Below are 26,831 nucleotides of genomic sequence, written 5' to 3'. Positions count from 1 at the left end.
ACATAGGATTTCAAAAACAGTCTTAACAGCACCTAAATCACGAGGGGGTCTGGGACTACCCGATATAGCGGTGTATTACTATGCTACTCATCTAAGACACATAGTATCCTGGACTTCATTGGAGGCTTTCAACAAGTGGACAGAAATTGAGAAGCTCTGGTTAGCTCCCGCCCATCCCGCAGCATTGATATGGGGGCCACCATTGGAAATTCCTACACACTCCCTATTAGGTCCCATAGCGTTTACCAGAGAGGTCTGGAGAAGATGTCGCATGCGATATTCTCTCGCTACTTTGAAGTCACCTCTCACCCCGTTTCTATATACACCAGGATTACCCCAAAGTCTCAAACCTGACTTTGTGAGTTTTTGGAGGCCGATGAAAATTTTTCAGATTAAAGACCTGACACATCCAACTACCAAGAACCTCCTTAAACTATCAGATCTCAGTAGTGCATCTGATCAGTTTGCCCCCGCTGCAAGTACGTACCCACAGATCTACCAATACTGTATGTCTATACTACAATCTCCCATGATACCGGATCTTACGGAATTTGAGCGGATCTGTCTCAGGGGTTCGGCGTCTAGAGGACTTATTTCAGATTTATATGTCTTGCTCATGGCCCAGACCTATCCAGATTCTGATAAACATGGGTACATGACTAAATGGGAAGACTGGCTGGGTAGGACACTTTCGATATTGGATTGGAAAAAGATATGGGATAGGGCCCCGAAAGGTTCTTTATCCACTATATACAAAGAAAACCAATATAAAATTGTGATGCATTGGTACCATACCCCGGCGCTTCTACACAAAATGGATCCAAACATCCCGGATATCTGTTGGAGGTGTAAAGCTCCAGAGGCCACCCTATATCACATCTTTTGGGAATGTGGGGCTATCCAACCTTTTTGGGAGAAGGTGCGATTAGTAATAGAAAGGGTGCTAGAGATAAGTTTGGGCAGAGATCCAATCGTGTTTTTGTTAGGGCTTCCTCCCCCGGAGGTGGGTAAATTGCAGTCAAAACTGCTCCTCCATATTTTGTGTGCTGCAAAGACCCTGATCTCGTTGCACTGGAGACGTTCTGCACCACCTTCAATGTTGGATCTCTATTCCCGCATTAGGCATATACGAACACTAGAACATATGACTGCCTCGCTGCATGAAAATTCAGACAAGTTTCTCAAAATCTGGTCCCCTTGGGATACTGTCGGAGACAACCTACCTATGTTTTAACTATTAGATTCCCCATTTAGGAATGTGATCCATGGATATGATATGTTCTGTTTTGTGTTGACATTTAATAGGTTTATAGGTTGGACCTTTGGTCCCTTTTTATTTCTTTTTTTTTTATATATTCATCTTGCATAAAGTAATTTAACAAGAGAGACTGAGTTCGAATGAAAGACTTTATTTTTTTTTTTTTCCCATAAGAATTGGACTTTGCTCCTTGCTCACCTGCTATCTACTTAGCCATGTACAGTTGCCTATTTTGTCCGATTGTTACACCGCCTACGTGAGGTCCTGCGTGACCTAACTATTATTTTATGTACTAATGTGCGGTATATGCTTATACCAATCTGGTAAGACTATGTTTTATTGCTTGAGCATAATTGTTTGTAACTCCTTTTCCTTTTTTTGAAAAATAAAAATGTAAGTTGGAAAAAAAAAAAGCTTAAGAGATATAGAGTCGTCTGATCAGAGTTCACATGGAACAAAGTTTGAACTCTTTTGGCTTCCATAGGTAAGGCATAGGTAAGGTAACTATAGTAGCACAGCCGTGTCTGAGTCTGAGAAACCTTAGTAACACAGAACCCATTCTTCATTGTTTTACATATGTAATATAAAGGTAAATGCTCGTGTTTTATGTATTGACAACTAAAGTTTTTTCTTAACTGATATTTTTATTCCGTGATGAAAGAACCCGAACACCAACCAGTGGCAACCACGTGACCAGAATAGATCACAGGCTCCGTAAGACTTTGGCTTACATATGTTAGTATATATGAGGAGGGCTATTGATATTGTTATCATGTTTCATGCCTGATAAATGTCCATGTTCTAGACCGAAATGTGTTGCTTTTATTAATAAAGAATCCGACAAATTGCAACCTCAGGTGAAAGAAACAAGTTCCTTATAGCACTGATCAATTATCTGGTTTCTCTTACTGAAAGGATCAGTTCCACTTATCTTTCAGTATGTTTAAAGGTTCGAAAGTTGTTATTACATAAATAGACACATGTCAGATTTAGAATAAAAGGGCTGACCCTTGACTCACAAATTGGGTGTTACTGTACCCACGCTGGCGCACTTGCTGATGCTGGCGACTTTTCACATGTCGCTGGCTGCTTTATTTCTTCGCCAGGCCCTGCCTGAAGCCTCTTGTATCGTGCTATGAAAATGCAACGCACAGGTCCTGGCATATGATAAATATCCCCCATCGTGTGGGGATAACTTTTGAACTCTTTAATATAGTGAGCTGGGCCAAGACCACAAAACAGCCACTCTGCCTGCTTTCGGTGGACGCGGAAAAGAACTTCAACCTGGACAGCCCTGAACCAATTGAAAGTGGGGGCCTCACTGTCTGGCAGTCTGAACTGCAACCAAGATGGGTTGAACCCACAGAATGAAACTGCTGGAACTTGTAGAGTCTAATGGACTGTTTAATAATGAATTCCATGCAATCGCTTGTACTGAAATTGACACAGATGCAATGTCCTATTGTATGAATAACCTGCCTTTAACCCATGATTTGTATCATACTGCCTATTCAGGTAAATACAGAGTAGGAGCAGGCAGTTGAAGTGCAGCCAAATATAATGAGGGGGTTAGCTAGAGTGTGCCCCTATTGTAGTGATAAAATTGGCAATGCTAAGTATACTCCAACTAATAGCAACCCAGATAGCAATGCTATAGGTTTCTTGTGAAGTTAATGTACATGATATTTACCATAGTTCCCTTCCAGCTCAGAGTAAAGAGAGTCCTCTAGAATCTGAACAGACGGAATGTGAACGGAGTCCATTTCAAATGGCTGTAGATGCTGAAATTGTAGACCTGGTTGCCAATGGTGCTGAGACCTATAAAGTGCATGACAATTTATTATGGCCTCCGGATGTGTTCCATTAAAGGCCCTTCTAACAAGAATCTGGAGGATGTGAGGATAGCCTGTCACTGGTTAAGTGTGAATGTGTCTGTAAACCTCACATAATGCATGGTCATATCAAGTCTGAATTTGTGTGTGAACAGCATAGAAGTCATAATTAAAGTCATGCGGATAATGAGGAGAAGCCTGTTGGATAAGAGGGAGAAGAGGAAGAAAAGGATGAGCCAAAAGTGGAGACAACAGTAGTCACTGTGAGTAAACCTGAACAACCACTAACTTTACTCCAGTCCGAGTGGAAAACACTGAGCGGCTAAACCTTACTTCTGCTGGTAACTCAGTGTAGGACCCCGGTACATGGGCAAGAGTAAACCGCAAACTTCAGGTGATGAGTGGCTTAAATACCAATTAACTACAATTACTACAGATGGTAAGGAAGATGGTTGTGGTGTTCGGAGTCTGACATAAGTGAATCACCTGTGTGATAAGATGGAAACCTGGGTTGTCCTGTCCCCAAAAATTTCACCCAGGAGAGAGGATTTAGAAGGTACACCAAGGATGAAGAAAAAGAAATGGATGGTTAAGGTGGACTACACAGAGATAATTAAAAGTACAAAAACCCCTTGGCCTACAATGTGTAAAAAGAAAAGTGTTTGGCTTTGTCATGCATGGCCAAAATACCCTCATGTAAATTTGGACGATAGTGATCTAGATAAAAGGTCAGGGAAGACTATTGGAATGCCACCCGTCCATATTGAGGATGTTAGAACAGAGCTAAAAATATTAAAGGTGCATAAGTCTGGGGGACGGACAGACTAAATGCTAGAGCCCCGTAGATGTGTAGTGATGAACTAGCTGGAATTTTCACATCTCTGTTTAATTTGAGTCTAACTAAGGAAAAGGTACCTTTTCTATGGAAGACCTCCAATATTATCCCCATGAGTAAGGTGCCGAGACCACAATGTCTGACTGATTACAGACCAATCTCGTTAACGTAACTAATTATGAAAATTTTTGAGAAACTAGTAATGCTTAACCATTTTTAGATCCCTTAGTGTAGAAGACGCCCTAATATACCGTATTTTTCGGACTATAAGGCGCACTAAAAATTCTTTGATTTTCTCAGAAATCAAAGGTGCGCCTTATAGTCCAGTGCGCCTTATATATGAACTGTACTTAGACAACAGCTGCCTTGAACTGTGCACAGGTCTGCCACCTGCTGGTCATTCACCCATATAAACAGGTGCGCCTTATTCTCTGGTGCGCCTTATAGTCCGAAAAATACTGTACTTGTTGAATAGGGTGTATTTCCACTTGGACGCCCCAAAGACCTTAGTGCGACTGACCTTCTTCGATTTCAGTAATACTATCATTCCTGCAAACTGCAAGAAAAACTATGGTTTCTGCAGGTGGGGAAAGGGTTGGTTAACTGGCTGATGGACTATTTGACAGCTCGCTCACAGACACATGGTCGGATGAGGCATAGGTGTCCCGCAGGGGACGGTTTTGGCATTTTTTTATTTATTATCAACACCTCTGACTTCAGAAAAAACTAAACTGAATGTTCCTACGAAAATATTCAGATGACGAAGTGTTAGTAGGATACATAAAAGATGGTGTAGACACAGCCTATAAAAAAGCGGTGGGGAAATTTACAAGCTGGTGTGCCTATAATGCCCTGCAACTGAATGTTAATAAGACAAAGGAGCTAGAAATTAATTTTCTGCAGGAAGTTACAGGTTCTAGTGAATTGTTATATATTGGTAACACAGAGGTGGAAAGAGTGCACTACTACAAATATTTGGGCATCATAATGGATGATAAATTGGCATCAGCAATTAGAAAAACAATAGTGCTTTGCACTTTTTATCATACAGTGGTTATAATTGCAGTATTTACCATATCTGCATGGGAAAATCGTATCTGGGTTAGGGATAGTAAAAGATTGGATAGAATATTGTCACGTCTGCGCCTGCTGTCTCCTCTATCCATGCTGGTAGGATTAGGAGTTTTTCGTCATCCTGCAGTCTGAATTAGGTTCTATGGCTGTCTGACCTGATGTCTGCCACACCACTCACTTATTCTGTATTGCAAGAGTTAACACTGTGGATCTGTAATTGCTTGCTCTTTCCACCTGTAGCAGGGCCTAGGTTCCCTATTAGTGTCCAGTTTAGCTTTGACTCCTTGCTGGTCAGACTGCTATCTTGCTGTGTTCTCTAGCTTCTCTAGTTCTGGTTTCTGATCTCTTGCCTGTGTCTGGACTACTCTATTTGGATTGTGATTTGGTTATTGTTATTCCCCGCTGTTGCTGAATCAGATTGTATACCTTGCCTTATTGTGTTTGTTTGTCTGTATTGTTACATGGTCACACCTTACCCAGGGAGCGAAAGTCACCCAGTTATTGGTCTCCGTTTAGGGGAGATTCAATAAGTAGGTAGGGATAGATTGGGGGTCTCAGTGTCAGGGCTCACTGTCCTTGTTTGTGTCCTGCCATTACAAATATTCAGAAAATCGACCTCAATTGTGAGTATTGCTAATGAAGATCACCCACTACATGAGGTAATTTGGTTCCCGCAGTTTTAGTACAAGGTTTTTATTAATGACATGTCACACTGAGAGCTATAGAAGATCATTTGTTCCCTCAGCTCTAGTTATGACAAATGGAGTTTAATGAACATGAGCAGTCAGAGGAAGATGAATCAATAAAGAAGGCAGTAGTCTGGCACCAGCCGACCCCAGCGTTGTGTACCTTCAGTGAAACTCGGCATGGATCTTGACAGGGTAGTTAGGCCATATTGCACTGGTCTGAGTAACGGTGGTGCTCAGCAGAAACAAAGACAGTCCAAATGTAAGGTGTAGAAAGCAGCAGTACTCACCAATACAGTGCGAAATATATCCTTTATTGAGGTGCGTACAGGAACAGAGCGGGGCCAGGCGACGGGCCGTTTCGCGCTAGTCTAGCGCATTATCAAGCCAAATGACGTCATCCCCCGGCGCCGCGCACAATATATGCGTCGGGGCCGGTCGACGGCGTCATGGTAACAGCAAAACAACAACAAGTGCAAAACATACACATAAATGTGACAGTTAAAATCAATACGTAACCATGTTAAAAACATCCGCATACAGCGCTAACACTCGGACTTGCTGCAGTAGCTAAACACAGGGAACAGCTATTAAGTACGAATAGCAAGCCCAGTTCGGGACAACGCCGACTGTAAGGTAGGTAGGGCATGACCACTAACTGATGAATCTACAAGGGCAGAGGTACTCACAGGAAGCAGCTGAAATCATTTCTGTCATTCAAACCCAGGGCTCCTATGGCATCAAACCGGATGATATGTCTACTTTCCTGCCTTAGCAACTGTTTATTCCTATCACCACCGAGGGGATCCACTTTAATCTGTTCCAACCCTGCAAACCGTAAGACCCGTGGGTCTCCTCCATGCTGTTCTCTGACATGATTGATTAGGCGGGGCACCCATCCCCTGTGTCAATCGATTTGAAGTGTTCTCTGAACCTCACGTAGAGTTTCCGTATAGTTTTCCCAATGTAAAACCGTTTGCATGGGCAAAAAATAATATAGACTACATATGTGGATTTGCATGAAATAAAGGATTTGACCCTATGCATGATACCCCCCAACTGGATAGATTTAGATGACTATTGACTATTGTCAGATTTTAGATGACTATTGTACTCACAAAACCTGCATGAGCCACATCTGAAATTGCCTATTGGAGTGCTTTTTTCTAGCCAGGATTGGTTTTGTGTGGAAAATCGGCTCCATACCAATAAACTACGCACTGCGGGACACCGTCTAAAGGCAACACATGGGCGTACACTAGTGATGTCCTTGAGCTGGGCATCCTGACCCAGGATGCCCCAATTCCTAGATATAGCCTGGCGTATAGCCAGTTCACAGGGACTAAATTCGAACGAGAAGGTAAACCTTTTACCCGTATCCTCGGATCTACAATTCCCTGTGGTATGCTTACCCTTCCGTCTGGAGCCGACGTACAACAACTCTTTTTGGGACATACTGGTAACCTTTGTGTAGGCCTCTAACACGATCTCATTGGGATAACCCCTCGCCATTAACCGTTCTCCCAGTTCTCTGGCTTGTTGGAAAAATAGAGTGTCATTACTATTGATGCGTCTAAGTCTAAGGAATTGAGCATAAGGCAGACCTTTTTTCGCATGGAATGGATGGTGGCTGTCAAAATGAAGGAGGGAATTGGTGGCTGTTTCCTTTCTAAAGGCAGATGTGCACAGTACGCCCTGATTCTCAAAAACCTTCACATCCAAGAATTCGAGTGTTTTCTCACCATAAACAGCAGTAAAGCTCATATTCATGGGGTTATGGGTATTCAGGTATTCGACAAAATCAAAAAACTCCGCACGGGTGCCCTCCCATACAATGAATACGTCATCCACGTAACGGTGGAAGGCCCTAATGTTTGAGGTGAAAGGGTTGTCGAGAGAGTAAACACAGCGGTTCTCGAAGAAAGCGAGAAACAAGTTGGCGAAAGTACAGGCAACGGGGGTGCCCATAGCTGTGCCCACTCTCTGGACAAACCAACGACCATCAAACATAAAGGCATTATGAGACGGCACAAATTGGAGGCCCTTGCAGACAAAGTCAACGAATTGAGGACTCTTATTGGCATTAACCAGGAGCTGGTGAATACATTGTACGCCTAAGTCTTGCGGGATACGAGTGTATAAACTCTCGACGTCGATGGACGCTAGGGTGTAAGTCTCCTTCCAACATATGTCTCTAACCACTCTGAGGAATGAGTTAGTGTCTTTAAGATACGATGGTATGTCGCATAAAGTGGGACGTAACAGCCAGTCCAGGTACTGTGACGGGTTCGGTAAGAGAACCGATTCCTGCCACAATCGGGCGGCCCGGGGGATTATCTAAAGATTTGTGCACTTTGGGACAGGATATTTAGGACTCTCCGGGAGCAATTTAATAGCAGTGTGTTCGGACAGTAAACCTGTTTCAACATACCTTCTAAGGAAGGAGCATAGGAGGGTTTGATACCTAAGGGTGGGATTGTTAGCCAGGGGGGTGTACGTGATAGAATCCCCCAACTGTCTATCCGCTTCTCTCTTATAATATTCCCTGGTCATTATGACCACATTCCCACCCTTGTCTGCTGGCTTCACCACAACACTGTCAAGGGACTGGAGCCAGCGAAGGGCCTGTTTTTCGCCCGCAGTTAGATTGCTGTGGGCCGCTGGATATATGAGGGCCCTAACGTCGTCCCTGACACGTTGACAAAAAATGTCCATGGGGGAGCCAGCGGGCAAGGGGGGACAAAAGGAGGATCTAACACCCTTCTTGAACGCTTCCACCTCCACTTCTGAGAGACCCAGAGATCGAAAGACAACTGCTTCAACCCCCGCTGCCGGTGGAGCGAATGCGATGGACATTGCAACACCGTCGGTCCCTTTAGGAGGCGCATCCGGAGGGGGAGATGGAGGAAAACGAAATCGATACCCCTACCGGAAGAGGAAGCAGGTCTCATGGCGATAAAACCGACAGGTGATTTTTCTGGTAAACAAGATTTACCCACTAATCCATCTAACCCTGAAGCAGCTGATCCGGCCGGTCGGGGTACAACCCCACCAGTCTACCTGGACTGTCCGGAACATCTGACTAACCTCACATTGTTTAAATCCCTCCCAATGCATAAACTGGGAGACGATGTCCCTGCTCCCGTTGAGGACATTAGAGACAATAATGTTGTTAACCTTACTAACTTAATCTTGTCTGATGAATGTATATCACTCTTAAAGAAAGGCCTTAATTATGCCATTACCAATTTATTTGACCCTATGCAGTTTGAAGTTGATTTGTTTAAAGGCATACGTAAATTGAATTTACATAAAATGTTTCAGGGCGAGAAAAGTGGGGATGGGGGGACCAATAGGAATCGTAGGGAGGGCCAGATCCCTGTGGTTGTTGGACCTTTAGGTTTTTCCCCCCCAGATGCCATCTCACACTTAGATCTACCCACCATTGAGTGCCTTTTGAGTTTGGAGAATACCCTGTCGCCTGATGCATCAACGGACCACGATAATCCAGTGGCAAAAGTGGAGGTGGAAGCGTTCAAGAAGGGTGTTAGATCCTCCTTTTGTCCCCCCTTGCCCGCTGGCTCCCCCATAGACATTTTTTGTCATTGTGTCAGGGACAACGTTAGGGCCCTCATATATCCAGCGGCCCACAGCAATCTAACTGCGGGCGAAAAACAGGCCCTTCGCTGGCTCCAGTCCCTTGACAGTATTGTGGTGAAGCCAGCGGACAAGGGTGGGATTGTGGTCATAATGACCAGGGAATATTATAAGAGAGAAGCGCATAGACAGTTGGGGGATTCTATCACGTACACCCCCCTGGCTAACAATCCCACCCTTAGGTATCAAACCCTCCTACGCTCCTTCCTTAGAAGGTATGTTGAAACAGGTTTACTGTCCGAACACACTGCTATTAAATTGCTCCCGGAGAGTCCTAAATATCCTGTTTGGTACTTTCTTCCCAAAGTGCACAAATCTTTAGATAATCCCCCGGGCCGCCCGATTGTGGCAGGAATCGGTTCTCTTACCGAACCCCTGTCACAGTACCTGGACTGGCTGTTACGTCCCACTTTATGCGACATACCATCGTATCTTAAAGACACTAACTCATTCCTCAGAGTGGTTAGAGACTTACACCCTAGCGTCCATCGACGTCGAGAGTCTATACACTCGTATCCCGCAAGACTTAGGCGTACAATGTATTCACCAGCTCCTGGTTAATACCAATAAGAGTCCTCAATTCGTTGACTTTGTCTGCGAGGGCCTCCAATTTGTGCTGTCTCATAATGCCTTTATGTTTGATGGTCGTTGGTTTGTCCAGAGAGTGGGCACAGCTATGGGCACCCCCGTTGCCTGTACTTTCGCCAACTTGTTTCTCGCTTTCTTCGAGAACCGCTGTGTTTACTCTCTCGACAACCCTTTCGCCTCAAACATTAGGGCCTTCCACCATTACGTGGATGACGTATTCATTGTATGGGAGGGCACCCGTGCGGAGTTTTTTGATTTTGTCGAATACCTGAATACCCATAACCCCATGAATATGAGCTTTACTGCTGTTTATGGTGAGAAAACACTCGAATTCTTGGATGTGAAGGTTTTTGAGAATCAGGGCGTACTGTGCACATCTGCCTTTAGAAAGGAAACAGCCACCAATTCCCTCCTTCATTTTGACAGCCACCATCCATTCCATACGAAAAAAGGTCTGCCTTATGCTCAATTCCTTAGACTTAGACGCATCAATAGTAATGACACTCTATTTTTCCAACAAGCCAGAGAACTGGGAGAACGGTTAATGGCGAGGGGTTATCCCAATGAGATCGTGTTAGAGGCCTACACAAAGGTTACCAGTATGTCCCAAAAAGAGTTGTTGTACGTCGGCTCCAGACGGAAGGGTAAACATACCACAGGGAATTGTAGATCCGAGGATACGGGTAAAAGGTTTACCTTCTCGTTCGAATTTAGTCCCTGTGAACTGGCTATACGCCAGGCTATATCTAGGAATTGGGGCATCCTGGGTCAGGATGCCCAGCTCAAGGACATCACTAGTGTACGCCCATGTGTTGCCTTTAGACGGTGTCCCACAGTGCGTAGTTTATTGGTACGGAGCCGATTTTCCACACAAAACCAATCCTGGCTAGAAAAAAGCACTCCTATAGGCAATTTCAGATGTGGCTCATGCAGGTTTTGTGAGTACAATAGTCAGCTAAAAACTATCCAGTTGGGGGGTATCACGCATAGGGTCAAATCCTTTATTTCATGCAAATCCACATATGTAGTGTATATTATTTTTTGCCCATGCAAACGGTTTTACATTGGGAAAACTATACGGAAACTCTACGTGAGGTTCAGAGAACACTTCAAATCGATTGACACAGGGGATGGGTGCCCCCGCCTAATCAATCATGTCAGAGAACAGCATGGAGGAGACCCACGGGTCTTACGGTTTGCAGGGTTGGAACAGATTAAAGTGGAACCCTCGGTGGTGATAGGAATAAACAGTTGCTAAGGTAGGAAAGTAGACATATCATCCGGTTTGATGCCATAGGAGCCCTGGGTTTGAATGACAGAAATGATTTCAGCTGCTTCCTGTGAGTACCTCTGCCCTTGTAGATTCATCAGTTAGTGGTCATGCCCTACCTACCTTACAGTCGGCGTTGTCCCGAACTGGGCTTGCTATTCGTATTTAATAGCTGTTCCCTGTGTTTAGCTCCTGCAGCAAGTCCGAGTGTTAGCGCTGTATGCGGATGTTTTTAACGTTGTTACGTATTGATTTTAACTGTCACATTTATGTGTATGTTTTGCACTTGTTGTTGTTTTGCTGTTACCATGACGCCGTCGACCGGCCCCGACGAATATATTGTGCGCGGCGCCGGGGGATGACGTCATTTGGCTTGATAATGCGCTAGACTAGCGCGAAACGGCCCGTCGCCTGGCCCCGCTCTGTTCCTGTACGCACCTCAATAAAGGATATATTTCGCACTGTATTGGTGAGTGCCGCTGCTTTCTACACCTTACAGTCAGAGGAAGATGTGCAGCTCAATGAGGCTCCACTCAATATCTAAGATAAATGTATTGGATGTTTTTCATGTCTTTTTGAATCTGTGTGTTATTTATTTATCTGTGTATGTAAATGTAATTGTATTTCAATGTAGTGGATGTGATACTTTAATTTTTCTCAGGAGACAAATAAAGTTCTATCATTATTATTTGTGATAACGGTGACCCCAAATGTAACTGTACCTCATCGCATGAACTTTGACCCTGGAGGGGAGGTTGATTTATGTGGAAAAATTCAGCCTACAGGAGGGGAGGATATGTGCCAGGGTAACCACTCCAGTAGATTTTAGTGTAGGATGAATATGTTGCACAATTGTGGGAAAGCTGGGTGTTTTGCCACTAATGAGGAGTAATTTGCATCCAACTGGAAGTCCTGTATAAATACCTGGTGCAGACTTCCCACAAATGCTCCACCCTGGGGAAGAGACAGGCCATGCCAAAAGCCTGTGGAGCTGTGAAAATAAACTGATACAAGTGTTTGTGGTGCAAGGCAGTAGGCCTACACCTGGTGAGGCAGGGAACCTCAATGTATAGTTAGTGCCAGAGAGGCATAGGCTTTATTTTATTATTTTATTCCCAGAACCAGGACCTAAGTTCATCCAAGATGCAAGTGAAAAAAAAAATGGCAGCAGTCCAAGATTGATTGTGTTCAAAAACATACTGTTTTATTCCAACATGTGCCAAGCTACATTTCGGCTCCCAAAGCCTGGAGAGCTTGAGAAAGGCTCTAGGCTTTGGGAGTCAAGCTTTAGAAAGGCTCCAGGCTTTGGGAGTCGAAACGTAGCTTGGCACATGTAACATTTTGAAAACTACACCACTAAATAAAAATCTTAAAATTAAAGTTAAAGTTTCATGCAGTTAGTGATTGTGATAGGCTTGCCTAAAGAGGTGGGTTTCATGAGCACCTTTGAAACTTTGGAGGCTGGATATTAATCTGATAGATCAGGGTAGTGCATTCCAGAGAATTTGTGCAGCTCTTGAGGACATGAGTGGGAGATTCTAATAAGGGAAAAGAATAATCTAAGATCACTGGCAGATCGAAGAGAATGTTTTGGGCGATAGACTGAGTTGAGAGAGGAGAGCTAGGGAGGTTTAGTATTAAAGCTTTGTGGAAGAGGGTGATGAATTTAATCTGTATGCGGAAGGAGATGGGTAACCAGTCCATTAAGGACCGAGGAATCTGTGTAGTGTTTGGATTGTAAGACAAGCCTGGCTGCTCTCTAAAGAATAGATTATAAAGGAGAGAATTTAGTCCAAACTTGTCGGATTGTAGAAATATCTTTGCTCTTGTGGCAAGAGCAAGCAACAGATTAAATATATGATGCAAATGACAGGTCTGAGCCCAGCGCAAATTTAAGACAGCGGGCCTATTGCCTCTGGGTTATGGTGATATAACATATGGAAATGGAGAAGTCAGGTTTGGGATGGTGGAAGTTCCATTTTGGAAACATTATGTTTCAAGAAAATAGAGGACTTGATTTTTAAGTCATTAGAGAGACAGTCACCGGTGTTCCACAGTAAGACAGGTGTGATATTATGTGCAGACATATACAGCTGGGTATCATCAGTATAAAGATGAAAACCAGATGAAAGATTACTGAAAACTAGATCTGCTTATGGTTTCTCCAATGGGGGCAATATAGAGGGAAAAGAGATGAAAACTTAAGATGTTGCCGTAAGGAACCTCCTTGTCCTTCATGCCAACAGAGCAAAGTATCCCAAGGAGGAGCTGGTTTTCCACAATACTAAAAGATGCCGATAGATCCAAAAGAACATTGAAAGAATAGTGCCCTTAGGATTTAGCACTGGTGAGATCTTTGGAGACACATCAGAGAGCAGTTTCAGTAGACTTCATAGTGCGGGAACCAGATTGTAGGGGATTGAGGAGAGAGTTAGCCGAAAGAAAGCAGGTTAGTTAGGAATAGAACAAGCTTTCTAGAAGTTTGGAGACTAAGGGATATTTGAGACTGGACGATAGTTTGCTGGGTCTGGAGGGGTGGAGGTTAAAACCAGCCACATTCTTGAAGAAGAGGGATGGAAACCAGAAGAGAGGAAGAGATTGAAATTTGTTTTGAGGTTAGAATCTTGGGAGAAATGACATTGAAACCTATGGGGTGCATTTTCTTTTTCAACCCTTTGTGATTGTGCAAATTTTAGGAATACATTTTCTAAAATAACTTTTTGTATATTTTATCTACACTTAAGTGTTTTAGAACATTTTGAGAGGTGCAGCTTCTAAATGGGTAAATGTATGGTATTCTACTGTATAGGCCATTCCTGACATCAAATAGAAGAATTGTTGGTTCTTAATGGTTATAAACTAAAGCAGACATATATTAGATGTTAGTCATTAGTTTTTTTCTAGGTGGAACATGGAAAATTTTGAAAGCTTCAAAATACTGTAGAGACAGCAGGGGCTTAGGGAGTTAAATAGGTGGCTTTGAAAATTGTGCAGGAAGGAAGGATTTAGGTTCATGGAAAACTGGGCTGATTTCTCTGTGTGCTGCAGGCTCTTTGCTAGGGATGGGCTGAACCTAAAAAAAAGGGTGCAGCTCTACTTAAAGGGCATCTACCACCAGGATGAAAGACTGTATGCAAATGTATAGTGATAGATACCCTTTAAGGAAAAAGATGGAGTTTTTAAACTAGTGTGTAGGGGGAAGGGGGGACAACTTTACAGACAGAGAAAGGGATAAAACAGTGGGGGAGGGTAATTTAGAGGTGGATGGAGTTAATCAAAGTAGCGTAGAGATCAAGACTACAGGTACACCAATTATCATTACAGATAAATGTTTTCTGGCAAATAAAAAAAAAGTCTAAAAGGGTATGGAGAAAGTTAATTTCATAGAAGTAAAAGACATAAGTATGGTGAAACCATATAATGTGTACGTATACTAATGCCAGAAGCCTCATCGACAAAATGGAGGAACTAGAACTCTTAAAGGATATCTACCCTGAAAATCATGCATGATATACCAGGGTTACTTACTCATATATCCAGGCACCTGGACTATGGCAATCTTCTTGGATTTGCCATATATGACCTGCTTCCTTATAAAATAAACTTTTTAAATTATGCTAATAAGCCAGGGGGGCTCTGGGATTGTTTTCAGACCACTCAGTATGTGAACATGCCTCCCCCTACTCTCTCCCTCCACCCACTGCTTGTGTAATCTAGAAGCTGCAGGAAGTGCAGGAGAGAGGAGTCCTGCTTTTGTCATTGTAACAAGTGATAAGACATTGATGGCTTCCTTCTAAAATAAATATAAAATTAAGCTAATGAGCCTGAGTGGATTAGCGATTAGTGATTAGGCCTAACTTTTCTTTGTGGAAAAACCCCTTTAAAGCATTTCAAAGTTACTCTTATGGAGATATGGTGATGTCATATTCTAAAAAAAAAGTTTTGGTCGGGAAGGTGAAAACTTGCTTCAGACACGAAGAGGTTAAGTAACAAAGCAGAGTTTCATAAAAGTAATTTTCTTTTTATTTAAAGGTTTTGTGTGGACTTCTGCATATGGGAAATATACATTTTTCTGAATCACTGGATGAAAATCAAGCATGTGAAATTTTAAATACTGCAATGGGTAAGAAAATTTTTTTATGTGAACAGTTTGTGGCTTGAATTTATACACAGTCATGCTGTGAATATAATTACTGCATTTTATAAAATGAATCTGAGCTCTGATTGGTTGCCATGAGCAACTAGAACGGTTTTGCTCTGACACTTCTGAATAATTCTATACAATTTGGTTGTATATTTGTTACAATTACAGTTGCTGTCAAAATTTTATCAGTATGCATTGTTAATTGGCTTTCAATGGATTCCATTAACCCCTTTAGTACCACACCCATTTTTGCATCTCTGCTTTACGTCCAAGAACCATAACCTTATTTTTCCATTTAGTTTTGGCAACATCTTTTGGTAGATTTTTTTTACAGGTTCCAAATTACACATCCCCTTTAATTTCAAATCAAATTTTCTTTATATTCTGAGGAACTATACATTTTTCATACTTTGTCATTTTTGCAGGATGATTTATTTAGCACCTTTTATACAGATTTTTATGGGTCTGTAAAATGGCAAAAAAAAGTTTCATTTGGGCATTTCTGTTACAATGTTCAATGTTTGGGGAAAAAATGCTAAAAACCATAAACAATTAATGATTTTTTAACCACCACCAAGAAAGAGTTAATAAAACTGATTATTATCTATTGAACCCTCCGTAAATGATGTACCTGAAAAGTAGATCTCATCCACTAAAATAAATAATTCCCCATATTTCCAAATTACAAAAAAAAAAAAAAACATTTTATACCCTGTAAAATGTTACAATGCAGATCTGCTCTGAATGGGGCTCCTTCCGTTCTGTGCCCGGCTGTGTGCCCATACAGCAGTTTACCAACACATACTGAGCATCCTCATACTCGGGAGAAAATGGGTATCAAACTTTGGGGTTTTTTTTGTCACTTAATACTTTGTGACGGTTTAATTTTGGTCCAAAATTAATGTATTGTCTAAAAAAAATTACAGCTTGTAAATTACACCTCCGTTAAGTATAGGTTTTATAAAGTTTTCATAAATTTATAAAAATTAAAACCACCTGTTCAAAAAAAATTTTTCTTACTTTGGTGTACTGTGGGTGGTGTCATTTTTTGCGTCTTTTGATGACGTTTTCATTGCTATAGTTTTTAGGACTGTGTGATCTTTTGATCACTTTTTCTTGATTTTTAAAATATTTTTCAAAATGGCAAAAAAAGTGCTATTTTCGACTTTGGGCGCTATTTTCCGTTACGGGGTTAAATGCAGTGAAAAACCATTATTATATTTTGATAGGTGGGGTATTTTCTGACGTGGCGATACCTAATGTGTTGATGATTTTTACTATTTATTAATATTTATATCTGTTTTAGGGAAAGGGGGGGTGATTTGAATTTTTAGTTTTTTTTAGTATTTTTTTTTTTTTTTAACTTTTTTAATTTATTTTTACTTTTACTATTTTTCAGATTCCCTAGGGTACTTTAACTCTAGGTTGTCTGATCGATCCCATCATATACTGCCAACTACAGTATGGCAGTATATGGGATTTTCCTCCTCATTCATTACAATGTGCAATTAGCACATTGTAATGAATGGGTTAAAAAGAGATTGCCTCCCCCGATGACCCATGCTTTTCGAGCATTACCGGCGGCGATCGTCTGGAAAACACCCGTGACCGGTGCTAGCAGCAAAGACTTTCCGGCTATGGAGAGGGCTCGACTCGCGTCGGGAAGGGGTTAAAATTAATAATTTTAAATTTTTTTTGCCAAATTTCCATTTTTTTCATAACTAAACTAAAAATTATTCTATTACTTTGTTTTCTCGTAACACATTTTATTTGAATCTCAAAATCCTCTGGATATGTTAAAGCGTTACAACGCTTTATTTAACCCCTTCTGGTCATTTTAGGGCTTTGGGACCAGACCTGATTTTTTAAATTTGCCCTGTGTCATTGTCTACAAATTTAAAAAATCAGGTCTGGTCCCAAAGCCCTAAAATGACCAGAAGGGGTTAAATAAAGCATTTTGGGTTGGGTGGATATTTAACATATGTATGATATTTGATAATTGTTCTAGCTTTGGTAACACAACTGTATTGCAGTGTATTATATTGTATCCTTAACTGTGGTTACACAGTGACATAAAATCATGTCATTGTGCAGGAAAGGGACAAAAATAGCTTTCTTTATAACCGCCTACTGCAGTGATGGTAAACCTTTTGGGGACAGAGTGCCCAAACTACAACCAAAATCCACATATTTACTCTGAAGTGCCAACATGGCATTTTAAGAAGTAACTTATTGCTACCTGTTCTTCCACATCTTTCAATCGTATTGGCCCCTTGAGGCCACCAACACTGTTGAAAGAAGGAGGGCAAATCAGACTCTCGTTGTAGCTTCTCTCCAGGGTCTCGCTGTAAAGGAAGAATGGTCGGGTCCAGCATGATGACCTTCAAAGACATTGCAGTTCTGTCAACACCTTCTCACTTTTCCCGCAGTTCCAAAGAAGGTTTGCTGTAGTTGTCTGGGACTGCAGGGAGATTAGGTCCTATTTGGTTAACTCTGTCCGAATAAAGTTTCGGAGCTTTCTCAGTGCGCACAGAATATATTCCCAAAAATAAATGTGAGCCTTGCATAGACTTTGTTAACTTAAAGGGGTATTCCGGGAATATGAACGTCTGACACAAAAACCCATGATGATATAAATAAATGAATACAACAATACTCAATGTCATTAGTCACAAAACGGAGCTTAAATAATTTGATTTTATGATTTACAAAATTTATGGCCTCTCTAAAGTAGGTGGAGTTATCACTAAGATGGCCGCCACTGGAAATTACAAGTTCCATGATCCTTTAGTTCTCAGTAACTCCTCCTACCTCTTATGTTTTGTTCCCAGTGATGATATTACTGACTTTCTTGCTCTGTTACCATAGTAATGATGTATAACTGCCATCACCACAACACTGACCATACTGGATGCACTGCAACCAACCGACAACAGCCAAACATAGTGGTGATCACATGACCATGCCCAGGGAGGTACAGGACATGTGATGTGGACATGTGACCAGCAGCCAGTTTCTGTCCTGCAACGGACCGCACGGAGGAAATTAACGGACTGATTAAAGGGCCAGTAGCATTTTAATTCTTCATTACAGTGTATGTCACCAGCATTGTCTGCTAAGGGGAGCAAAATTTTAAATAACAACTAATTACACATTAGCTTATATTTTGAGTGCCTACTTGTATATGATTCCTGGAATACCCCTTTAATGTTTCATTGCATAGACTCCACCTAAGGGGTGGATCCAGCTTATAAAAAACATACCTGAATAAAGGAGAGTAAAGTCACCAAGATGTGGCGTTACATACATTTAAATCCATATTCCTATTGAATGGGGAACTGTGCAGTATAGCACTTAGTATATCAGCCGTCATCTTAGTTAAGGGATCATGAAATGTTCTTACTTAGGGAAATGGGAAGTGTCCCATGAGCATGCTCAGTAACGTCGCCACGATCTTTGAATATGGAAAAATGCCAAGAATGGCAATTATTAATAAGAGCAAAATTAATACAGGAAGGGCACAATGCAGCACTACATATGCCAAAGTTGTGGACAAGCCATTAAATAATAATAATGCAAAAAGCAGCAATATTAGCAAATATTAAAAAAAGATATGTTGTCCCGCAGTAACGAGGTAGTTTTCCTTGGACATGACTATCACCAAACTCTGACATGCGCTATTGAGGCACCTGACTACCTGGGTTCGTGGTTTATTATCACAAGATGAGTGCAGACATGAAATAACTCATGGTTATTTTATATGCAAAAAACTTGTTTCTATGCTGTGATTTCCATGGACCCCGAGCATAAAGAAACTGCCAAAGCAACAATACTCAGAGCAGGCTAGCCAGGCTAATCCTAGCTCTTTTGCTGTAGTCTTTCTAATGTCTTTCTGGTAGTCTTTTTCTCGTTGGTGTTTAAAGAGAACCCGTCATGCAAAATAACCCCCCTAAACTAAATATATTTTCATAAACTGCCATTAGAGAGCATTGCCTCTATCCCTTCATTGTCCCTCTACATGCCTGTAACCCTAAGCAATGAGGTCCTAAAGCTGTATGCAAATGACCTGTGAAATGTCCAATGAAGTATTAGCATATTCAAGCTGTCCACCTTATTCATGAGTGGGAGGCACAGCCACACCCCCAGTGCTTGACTGACAGCCTGTATAATGATGTGAGGCTGCATAATGATCTGCTTGCTGGTGGCCACGCCCCCTGCAGCCTGTGTGTGTTTAGGAGAGATACAACAGCTCCAGGCTGCCATGTTACAGCAGAACATGTCAGATTCATGTGTAGCTGATGTCTGTTTCTCTCACCTGTATATTAGGAGGATGCAGCATGTCAGCAGATGCAGCACACACACTATCCATGCTTTACTATACATTACACACAGACATGAGCAGGGGGAGGAGAGGGGAGGCGTAACAGGGGTGACATCACTGCCTCTGACCATGTGACCAGCCTCATTTACATGATAAAAAATAGATGATTTTACAATGAATAATGTATGAAATAACTAGATAAAGGCTGTGATGGATCCTTGTGAGCTGCTCCAACAGGTAGTAGTTACAAGACTAGTGACACAGACCTGATGACAGGTGTCCTTTAATTGGTCCTCAAATTACATATCACAGCTCAGTTGTTTGCAGATGGGAGGACACTACAGTCTTTTGCATTTGGTCTGTGTCATAAAAGTGGGAAATACTGAATTCTTGTCACCCCTTAACGACCTGGCCCCTTTTTTTTACATTTTTCACTCCCCACCATCAAAAATATATACCGCATATACTCGTCTATAAGCCGAGTTTTTCAGCACAAAAAATGTGTTGAAAAAAACTCACCCCGGCTTATAAACGAGTCAATTAAAAAATAAAAAAAGGTAATACTCACCCTCCGGTTTCCAGATCGTTGGCGCGTGTCCCAATCTTCGGCGCGGTTCCCGGCGGCTCCATGTCGCGTCCATGCTGATGGCTTCATCAGAGGCGACACCGCCGCTTCATAGTGTGCACCCACCGGCAGATCGCATGGACGCGACTCTGCCGGCTAGAGCACAAAAAATGTGTTGAAAAAAACTCACCCCGGCTTATAAACGAGTCAATTAAAAAATAAAAAAAGGTAATACTCACCCTCCGGTTTCCAGATCGTTGCCGCGTGTCCCAATCTTCGGCGCGGTTCCCGGCGGCTCCATGTCGCGTCCATGCTGATGGCTTCATCAGAGGCGACACCGCCGCTTCATAGTGTGCACCCACCGGCAGATCGCATGGACGCGACTCTGCCGGCTAGAGAAGAGAGAAGAGGCGCCGAAGATCGGGACCGGCACCAACGATCCAGACACTGGAGGGTGAGTATTACGTTTTTTATTTTTTATGCGCTTGGGATGGGGCTGGCTGTATACTATATGGGGTTGGCTGTATACTATAATGGGGGTTGGCTGTATACTACATGGGGGCTGGCTGTATACTACATGGGGGCTGGCTGTATACTACATGGGGGCTGGCTGTATACTACATGGGGGTTGGCTGGCTGTATACTACACCCTCAGCTTATACTCGAGTCAATAGGTTTTCCCAGTTTTTGGTGGGAAAATTAGGGGTCTCGTCTCTGGTCGGCTTATACTGGAGTATATACGGTAACTTTTTTATTTTTACACGTAAAGAGCTCTGTGATGACTTGCTTTCTGCGTAGCAAATTGCACTTCATAGTGATGGTATTTTATATTCCATGCCGTTTACTGGAAGTGGAAAGAAAATTTCTAATGCAGTGAATGTGATGAAAAAACGCATTTGCACGGTTTTCTTCTGGGCCTGGATTTTACTTCTTTTACTGTGTGCTCCAAATGACTTGTCTACTTTATTCTTTGGGTAGGTAAAATCACGGGGTTACCAAATGTGTATAGGTGTGTATAGGCCCAAGGCTTTCATGGCTACCGATCGATGACAACAAGATGGCGCCCATCCTCCGACATCCTTTTGAAGCCGCCGGCAAAGCTGCAGTATCACCTGCGCTCTGCAATTTCCGTGAGCTCCATAGAGATTAATGAAGCAGAACGGTCATGCACGGCCGTCTGCTCCATTAATCTGACGGAGCGACGAGGGGTCCGATGGAACCCTCTCTTTTGCGATCTGTGGGGGGCTCAGCACTGAGACCTCCACTGATCAGCAAGTTAGGTCCTATCCCATGGGAAAACTCCTTTAAAGGGGTTATGGCTTGACTCTGCTTTGATCAAAAAGCTCTTAAGGAGGTTAAAATATTTTATGTATACATATAGAAGGGAAAAAAGTATTTAGTCAGCCACCAATTGTGCAACTTAAAAAGATCAGAGAAGCCTGTAATTGACATCATAGGACATCATCAGCTATGAGAGACAAAACTGCCCCTGAACAGTTCCCAAGAAAGATGTGCCATATTGACCCAAAGGTAATTTAGAAATATAAACTTTATTGATTACAGAAAGACCAGACACACAATATAAAATCACTTAAAAAAGTGTACTATGACACTCAAAACTCAGTGTGGTGAGAACAATAAAATCACCAACACTCAACCTCTGATTGCACAAGTCAAGGCAGTATGAGCTCAACAATGGGTATAACATATAAAACCTGAATAACAGTTGTAAACAGTTAATATATATCAAGAGACAATGCAGTATAGATCACAAACAAGGTAACCAGGGCAAGATGGACCCTATAAAAGTACAAACATCTCAGTCAAAAAACAGTCATGGCTACTTAACAAGAGCTCACACCAGAGCAAACCAGTGTACAGGCATTACCACCCCACGTGTTCCGTCTCTCAAGGTGACTTCATCAGGGGAATGAAGCCCAGAGTTCACATGGCATCCTTTTATGTGTATAGCGAGGGGTCTCCCCACCTACCAGAACCGCGTTCCTCACCTGTACATAATTGCGATCATGCCAAGACGGCGCATGTGGATGATCAGGGCTCAAGGTGCGCGTGCGCACAAATCAGGCCGCGAGAGGTTATTGTGACGCATGCGCGTCAATTCTGTCGAACAGAGTATTTACTGTGCATGCGCCCAGTTTTAGTCGCACGAAAGAACCTGCTGGATAGTGGGTTTGCGCATTAAATACAAGAGTAAATTGTAGGTGCCACAAAGTCAGATGATAAGTAAGACGTTATTAGTAAGGAATTCAAGTTGTGAGATGCACTGAGATAGTGCCTCACCTTTTAGAGGAAAAATGCAGGAGTAAATGGGATCATGTGATATCAAGGAAAATATTTATAGAGTATCCGTGAATTAACGGCGCCATGCATAGATTCCAAAGTACCAAATAGTGAAGACATAGAAAACATATTACATATAATAAAATGAATAGTTAAATCGTATCGATAAAGAATGTGTGATAAATAGATAGGTATATAAACCACATTTTATTAGATCCCACAGAGTGCATAATAGATATACGTCGAACTTTGAAGATGGTACCATCTAAAGCAAAAAGTCGTTATAGCCAAAGATTCATGTACGGCGACCACAAGAGCATAGCCCAACAGGGTATTAGAGAAAGATGTCGAGCGATAAATATGAGGCACAGCTAATAACATCCACAAAGGCGCCAAGAGTTGTGGTACAGCCTAAGACGACTCCCAATCTAATTTTAAAAGTATGATTGTGAGGGGGGACCCTCACACATAAGTACAGATGCCAAAAAATTACTTAAAATATAGAAATATCTGGTCAAGAAATAGATATCAGAAGCAAGTGCTAAGTATTAATATCACATACAATTAGTGAATATATAAATCATTTGGTATATCAGAGACCATTTGGTCTAACAGGGTATCAGTCAGTCCCCATTGGAAATGGAAACGGGCTGGCCACCGGACAGCGAAAAGACACAATTGAACATAGAGGAGAGGCCCATGTCCTAGATGTGTTAAGACATCGCAGGTAGGTATCAGAGTTTCGAAGAAAGTTTTTTTGATTGTTGTTAGTTGTTTTCAACTTGCTCTTGGAGAGGTCAAATCCGAGGATAGTGAGTGAAGAAATGTTAAAGTGACCTAGTGAGAAGGACAAACAATTTGTGCTTACCATACTGCAACAAGTAAAATAAATGTGTTTGAAAGATGTGGACCCCCACTTAGCGTGACGTGATTAGGGGTATTTCTACATACCAGACTATAAGGGGATGAATAATCCCTGGACGTGTCAGAACAGAAAAGAAAGAGTGAAAATGTGTAGCCAACCAAACAAAAGTGAGAGGGGGAAAAAAGGGAGGGAAGGAAAGAAAGAGACAGGGAAGAAAGGAGGGGGGGTAGGGAAATGAAGAAGAAGTAAAAGAGAAAGAAAAAGAAAAATTTACAGAATAAACATAAATACCGTGATTGGTGATATTTACCAGGCTTTTAATGGCGAAACGATCAGAGTGCAAGTGATCCTCATTTTTGCTTGTAAAAGCCTGTAAATAAAAGATCCTTGTTAATGCCATTGGGTGCCAAAGTACCAAACTTGTAAATCCACCAAGCTTCCTTGCGTAGAAGCTGGAGTGTGATGTTGCCACCCCGTATCGATGGGCGGATCATGTCGAGAGCAACAACTCTGAGGCCACGTGTCCTACCTGCATGATGTAGGCTAAAATGCATAGCAACGGTGGATAAGGTCTTGCCCTGTGAGAAACTGGATTCAGCATGAGTGATGGTGGACAGGTGTTGCTGGATCCTCCTCCTGAGCTCCTGAGTCGTTTGGCCCACATAAATCTTCTCACAGGGGCAGATTAATGCATAAATTACATTTCTTGATTTGCAGTTAATGTAGGAATGTAGAGAGATTGTATCATGGCCAGGAATGGACAGACGGTTCTTGGAGACCTGCATAAGGGGACAGATAGAACACTCACAACATGGGAATGAGCCCTTTAGCCTCAACCCAGTTCCGATTGGAGTGGTGGGTTGTTTGAAATGGCTGCGAGTTAATCTGTCCTTTAGGTTTTTTGCCCTCCTCGCTATTAGCCTTGGCTTGTTGGTCACAGCCTGTTTTAATTTTGGTTCTGCCAACAGGATGTTCCAATGTTTTTGCAAGATGTTATAAAGATCAGACCATTGATTATTGAACGTTGTCACTATACCTGGTTTGTGTTCCCTTTGGCGGCCTCGAGGTAAGAATAAATCTTCCCTGTTGGACTTCAATGGTATAGGCTCGAGAAAGGGGTTTCCTAGGGTAGCCCCTCTGTCGAAATCGTTGGGTAAGCTCAATAGCATTCTTCCGAAAGTCTTCATCTTTGGTGCAATTTCTCCTTAGTCGCACAAACTGTCCCACCGGGATCCCAGTTTTAAGGTGTCCCGGATGGAAACTATTAAAGTGCAATAGGCTGTTGGTAGCTGTCTCTTTCCGATACAAGTTAGTTGATAAGACGCCATTCTCCACCGAAACCATCAGGTCCAGAAAGCTTGCAGAAGTCTGTGAAAAATGGGAGGTTAATACAATGTTCCATGGGTTCCGATTGAGCGACTGGACGAACTCCTGGCATGAAGCAAGGGGGCCGTCCCATATCAGAAGCATATCATCAATGAACCGGAACCAGCCCACCACATAGCGTGAAAATTCGGCCCACCAACCCAAAAATAGGTTGGCATAGGAGGGCGCGCAACGTGCACCCATCGCCGTACCTGAGATCTGCTTATAGAATGTACCATCAAAAATAAAATAATTGTGCTTTAGTACATACCCCAGGAGATCCAGGAGAAAGGAATTGTGCCGTCTGTCACCAGTGGTTTTATGATCAAGTTGATATGCAATAGCCCCCAGACCATCCTCATGTGCTATACTAGTGTAAAGTGCTTCCACGTCGAGTGTGACGATCCATGCACCTTCAGGTATCTGTAGGTTTCTGTTTTTTTGGATCAGGTCTGATGAATCGCGAATGAAGGACCTCAAATCAAATACCAAGGGCTGTAGAAAGAAATCAAGATACATTCATGATTTTTCACCCAGTCCACCAATCCCTGAGACGATAGGTCTACCTGGAGGATTGGACAGGGATTTGTGATCTTTGGGCAACATAAAAAAAGTAGGGACAACCGGATCTTTTACACAAAGAAAGTTATATTCTTTTTTCGAGATTATGCCATGATTTAAAGCCGCGTTCAAAAGATTGTTCAATTTCCTCAGGAATGTTTCAGTGGGATCTGAAGGAAGGGGGGTGTAATACGTCCTGTTGCAAAGTTGACGTTTGGCCTCAGTGAGGTACAGTTCAGTGGGCCATAGGACCACATTCCTCCCTTTATCAGCCTCCTTGATCAAGAATTTTGGATTTGAGGCCAGTTGTTGTATTGCCTGTCGTTCTGCTCGGCTCATATTTTCTCCACTAATTCTATTGGACGGTAGACGTTCAATCTCGTTGCAGACACTCTGATAAAACATTTGTATAGCTGGGACCAAACCAAGATTGGGAGTAATCTGAGAGGGGATCCGTAGGGTACAAGGTCGCCTACCTGATAAATCAGTCTGTTCGTTCTCTCTCAGAAGGTCCAAAAGGTCGCGAAAGGTTTGTTGGTCCTCTACCGGTACTGAATCCATCAGGGAAGGCTGTTGATAAAATGTGCTAAATGCCAATCTCCTGCAGAACAAAAAAAAACATTTTTTGTTAACTCAAATTTATTTAACATTTTCATAGGTGAGAAAGTGAGTCCCTTTTTCAGGACTTCACTTTCAACTGGAGAAAGAATATGGTTAGACAAGTTAATGATTTGTAGATTACCATCCAGAGACCCAGGGTTGTGCTCCTGCGGGGTTATTTGTGTCGTGATTTGCCCTTCTTGTATTACGGGGAGCGTTCCTTGTTGCGTAGATTTCGTTTTCTGGGGTTTGGTAGGTCTGAATTTCCCCCGTCTGATTTTTGTTCCATGTCGCTCATGTCGGATGATAAAAAATCATCACTTGTGGTTGTTTCGGTAGTATTAGTAGGTTTCCAGAATCTAGAGGTATGTTGTCTACGGTTCCCCTTGTGGTTCCACCTGTATGCCTTGCCCTTGTTAAAGTCCATCTTATCCCTTCGCATTTTTTGCTTCTTTCCCTCTATGATTTCTTTCTCAAACTTGTCTATATTTTCCTTCAGTTGTAATTGAAAGGGTTGAACAAGTGATGTTAGGACAAAGCCTGCTAATTTGGTTTCCAGACTACGTATCCGTTCCCTGGTCTGAGACAGAACCTCCCTATCGTGTGTTAATAACATGTGTATCAAAATGCCTGAACATTGTAAAAGACCTTTTTCCCAGACTTCTTTAACCGGTTCGCGACCGCCCGCTGTGTATTCACGGCGGTCGCGTTCCGATGCATGGAGAGGGCGCGCGGGCCGAGCCCTCTCCATAGCCGGTAAGTCTCTGCTGCATATTGCTGCATATTGCAGCAAAGGTTACCGGTTTTCTTGCTTATCGCCGCCGGCAAAGCGTGGGCGCCACCATCTCACAAAGACCCGAAGCTACTTCGGGTTAACCCATTCATTACAATGTGCTATCAGCACATTGT

At 42.4% G+C, this 26,831-nt stretch overlaps 1 protein-coding gene across 1 annotated transcript in view; it reads left to right on the top strand.

Moving 5' to 3' along the window:
* MYO19 (myosin XIX) overlaps positions 1-26,831 on the top strand; it is a 521,756-nt gene that overhangs the window by 216,625 nt on the left and 278,300 nt on the right. Inside the window, exon 10 of the mRNA XM_072133499.1 lies at positions 15,233-15,323. Within this exon, the coding sequence (XP_071989600.1) occupies positions 15,233-15,323 (91 nt within the window). The remainder of the gene's footprint in view (positions 1-15,232; positions 15,324-26,831) is intronic.

The sequence above is a fragment of the Engystomops pustulosus genome, chromosome 2 (assembly GCF_040894005.1).
Source record: "Engystomops pustulosus chromosome 2, aEngPut4.maternal, whole genome shotgun sequence".
Taxonomy (NCBI): Eukaryota; Metazoa; Chordata; class Amphibia; order Anura; family Leptodactylidae; genus Engystomops; species Engystomops pustulosus.
Note: the sequence above shows the minus strand (reverse complement) of the source record. Positions and strands in the feature narration are given on the sequence as shown.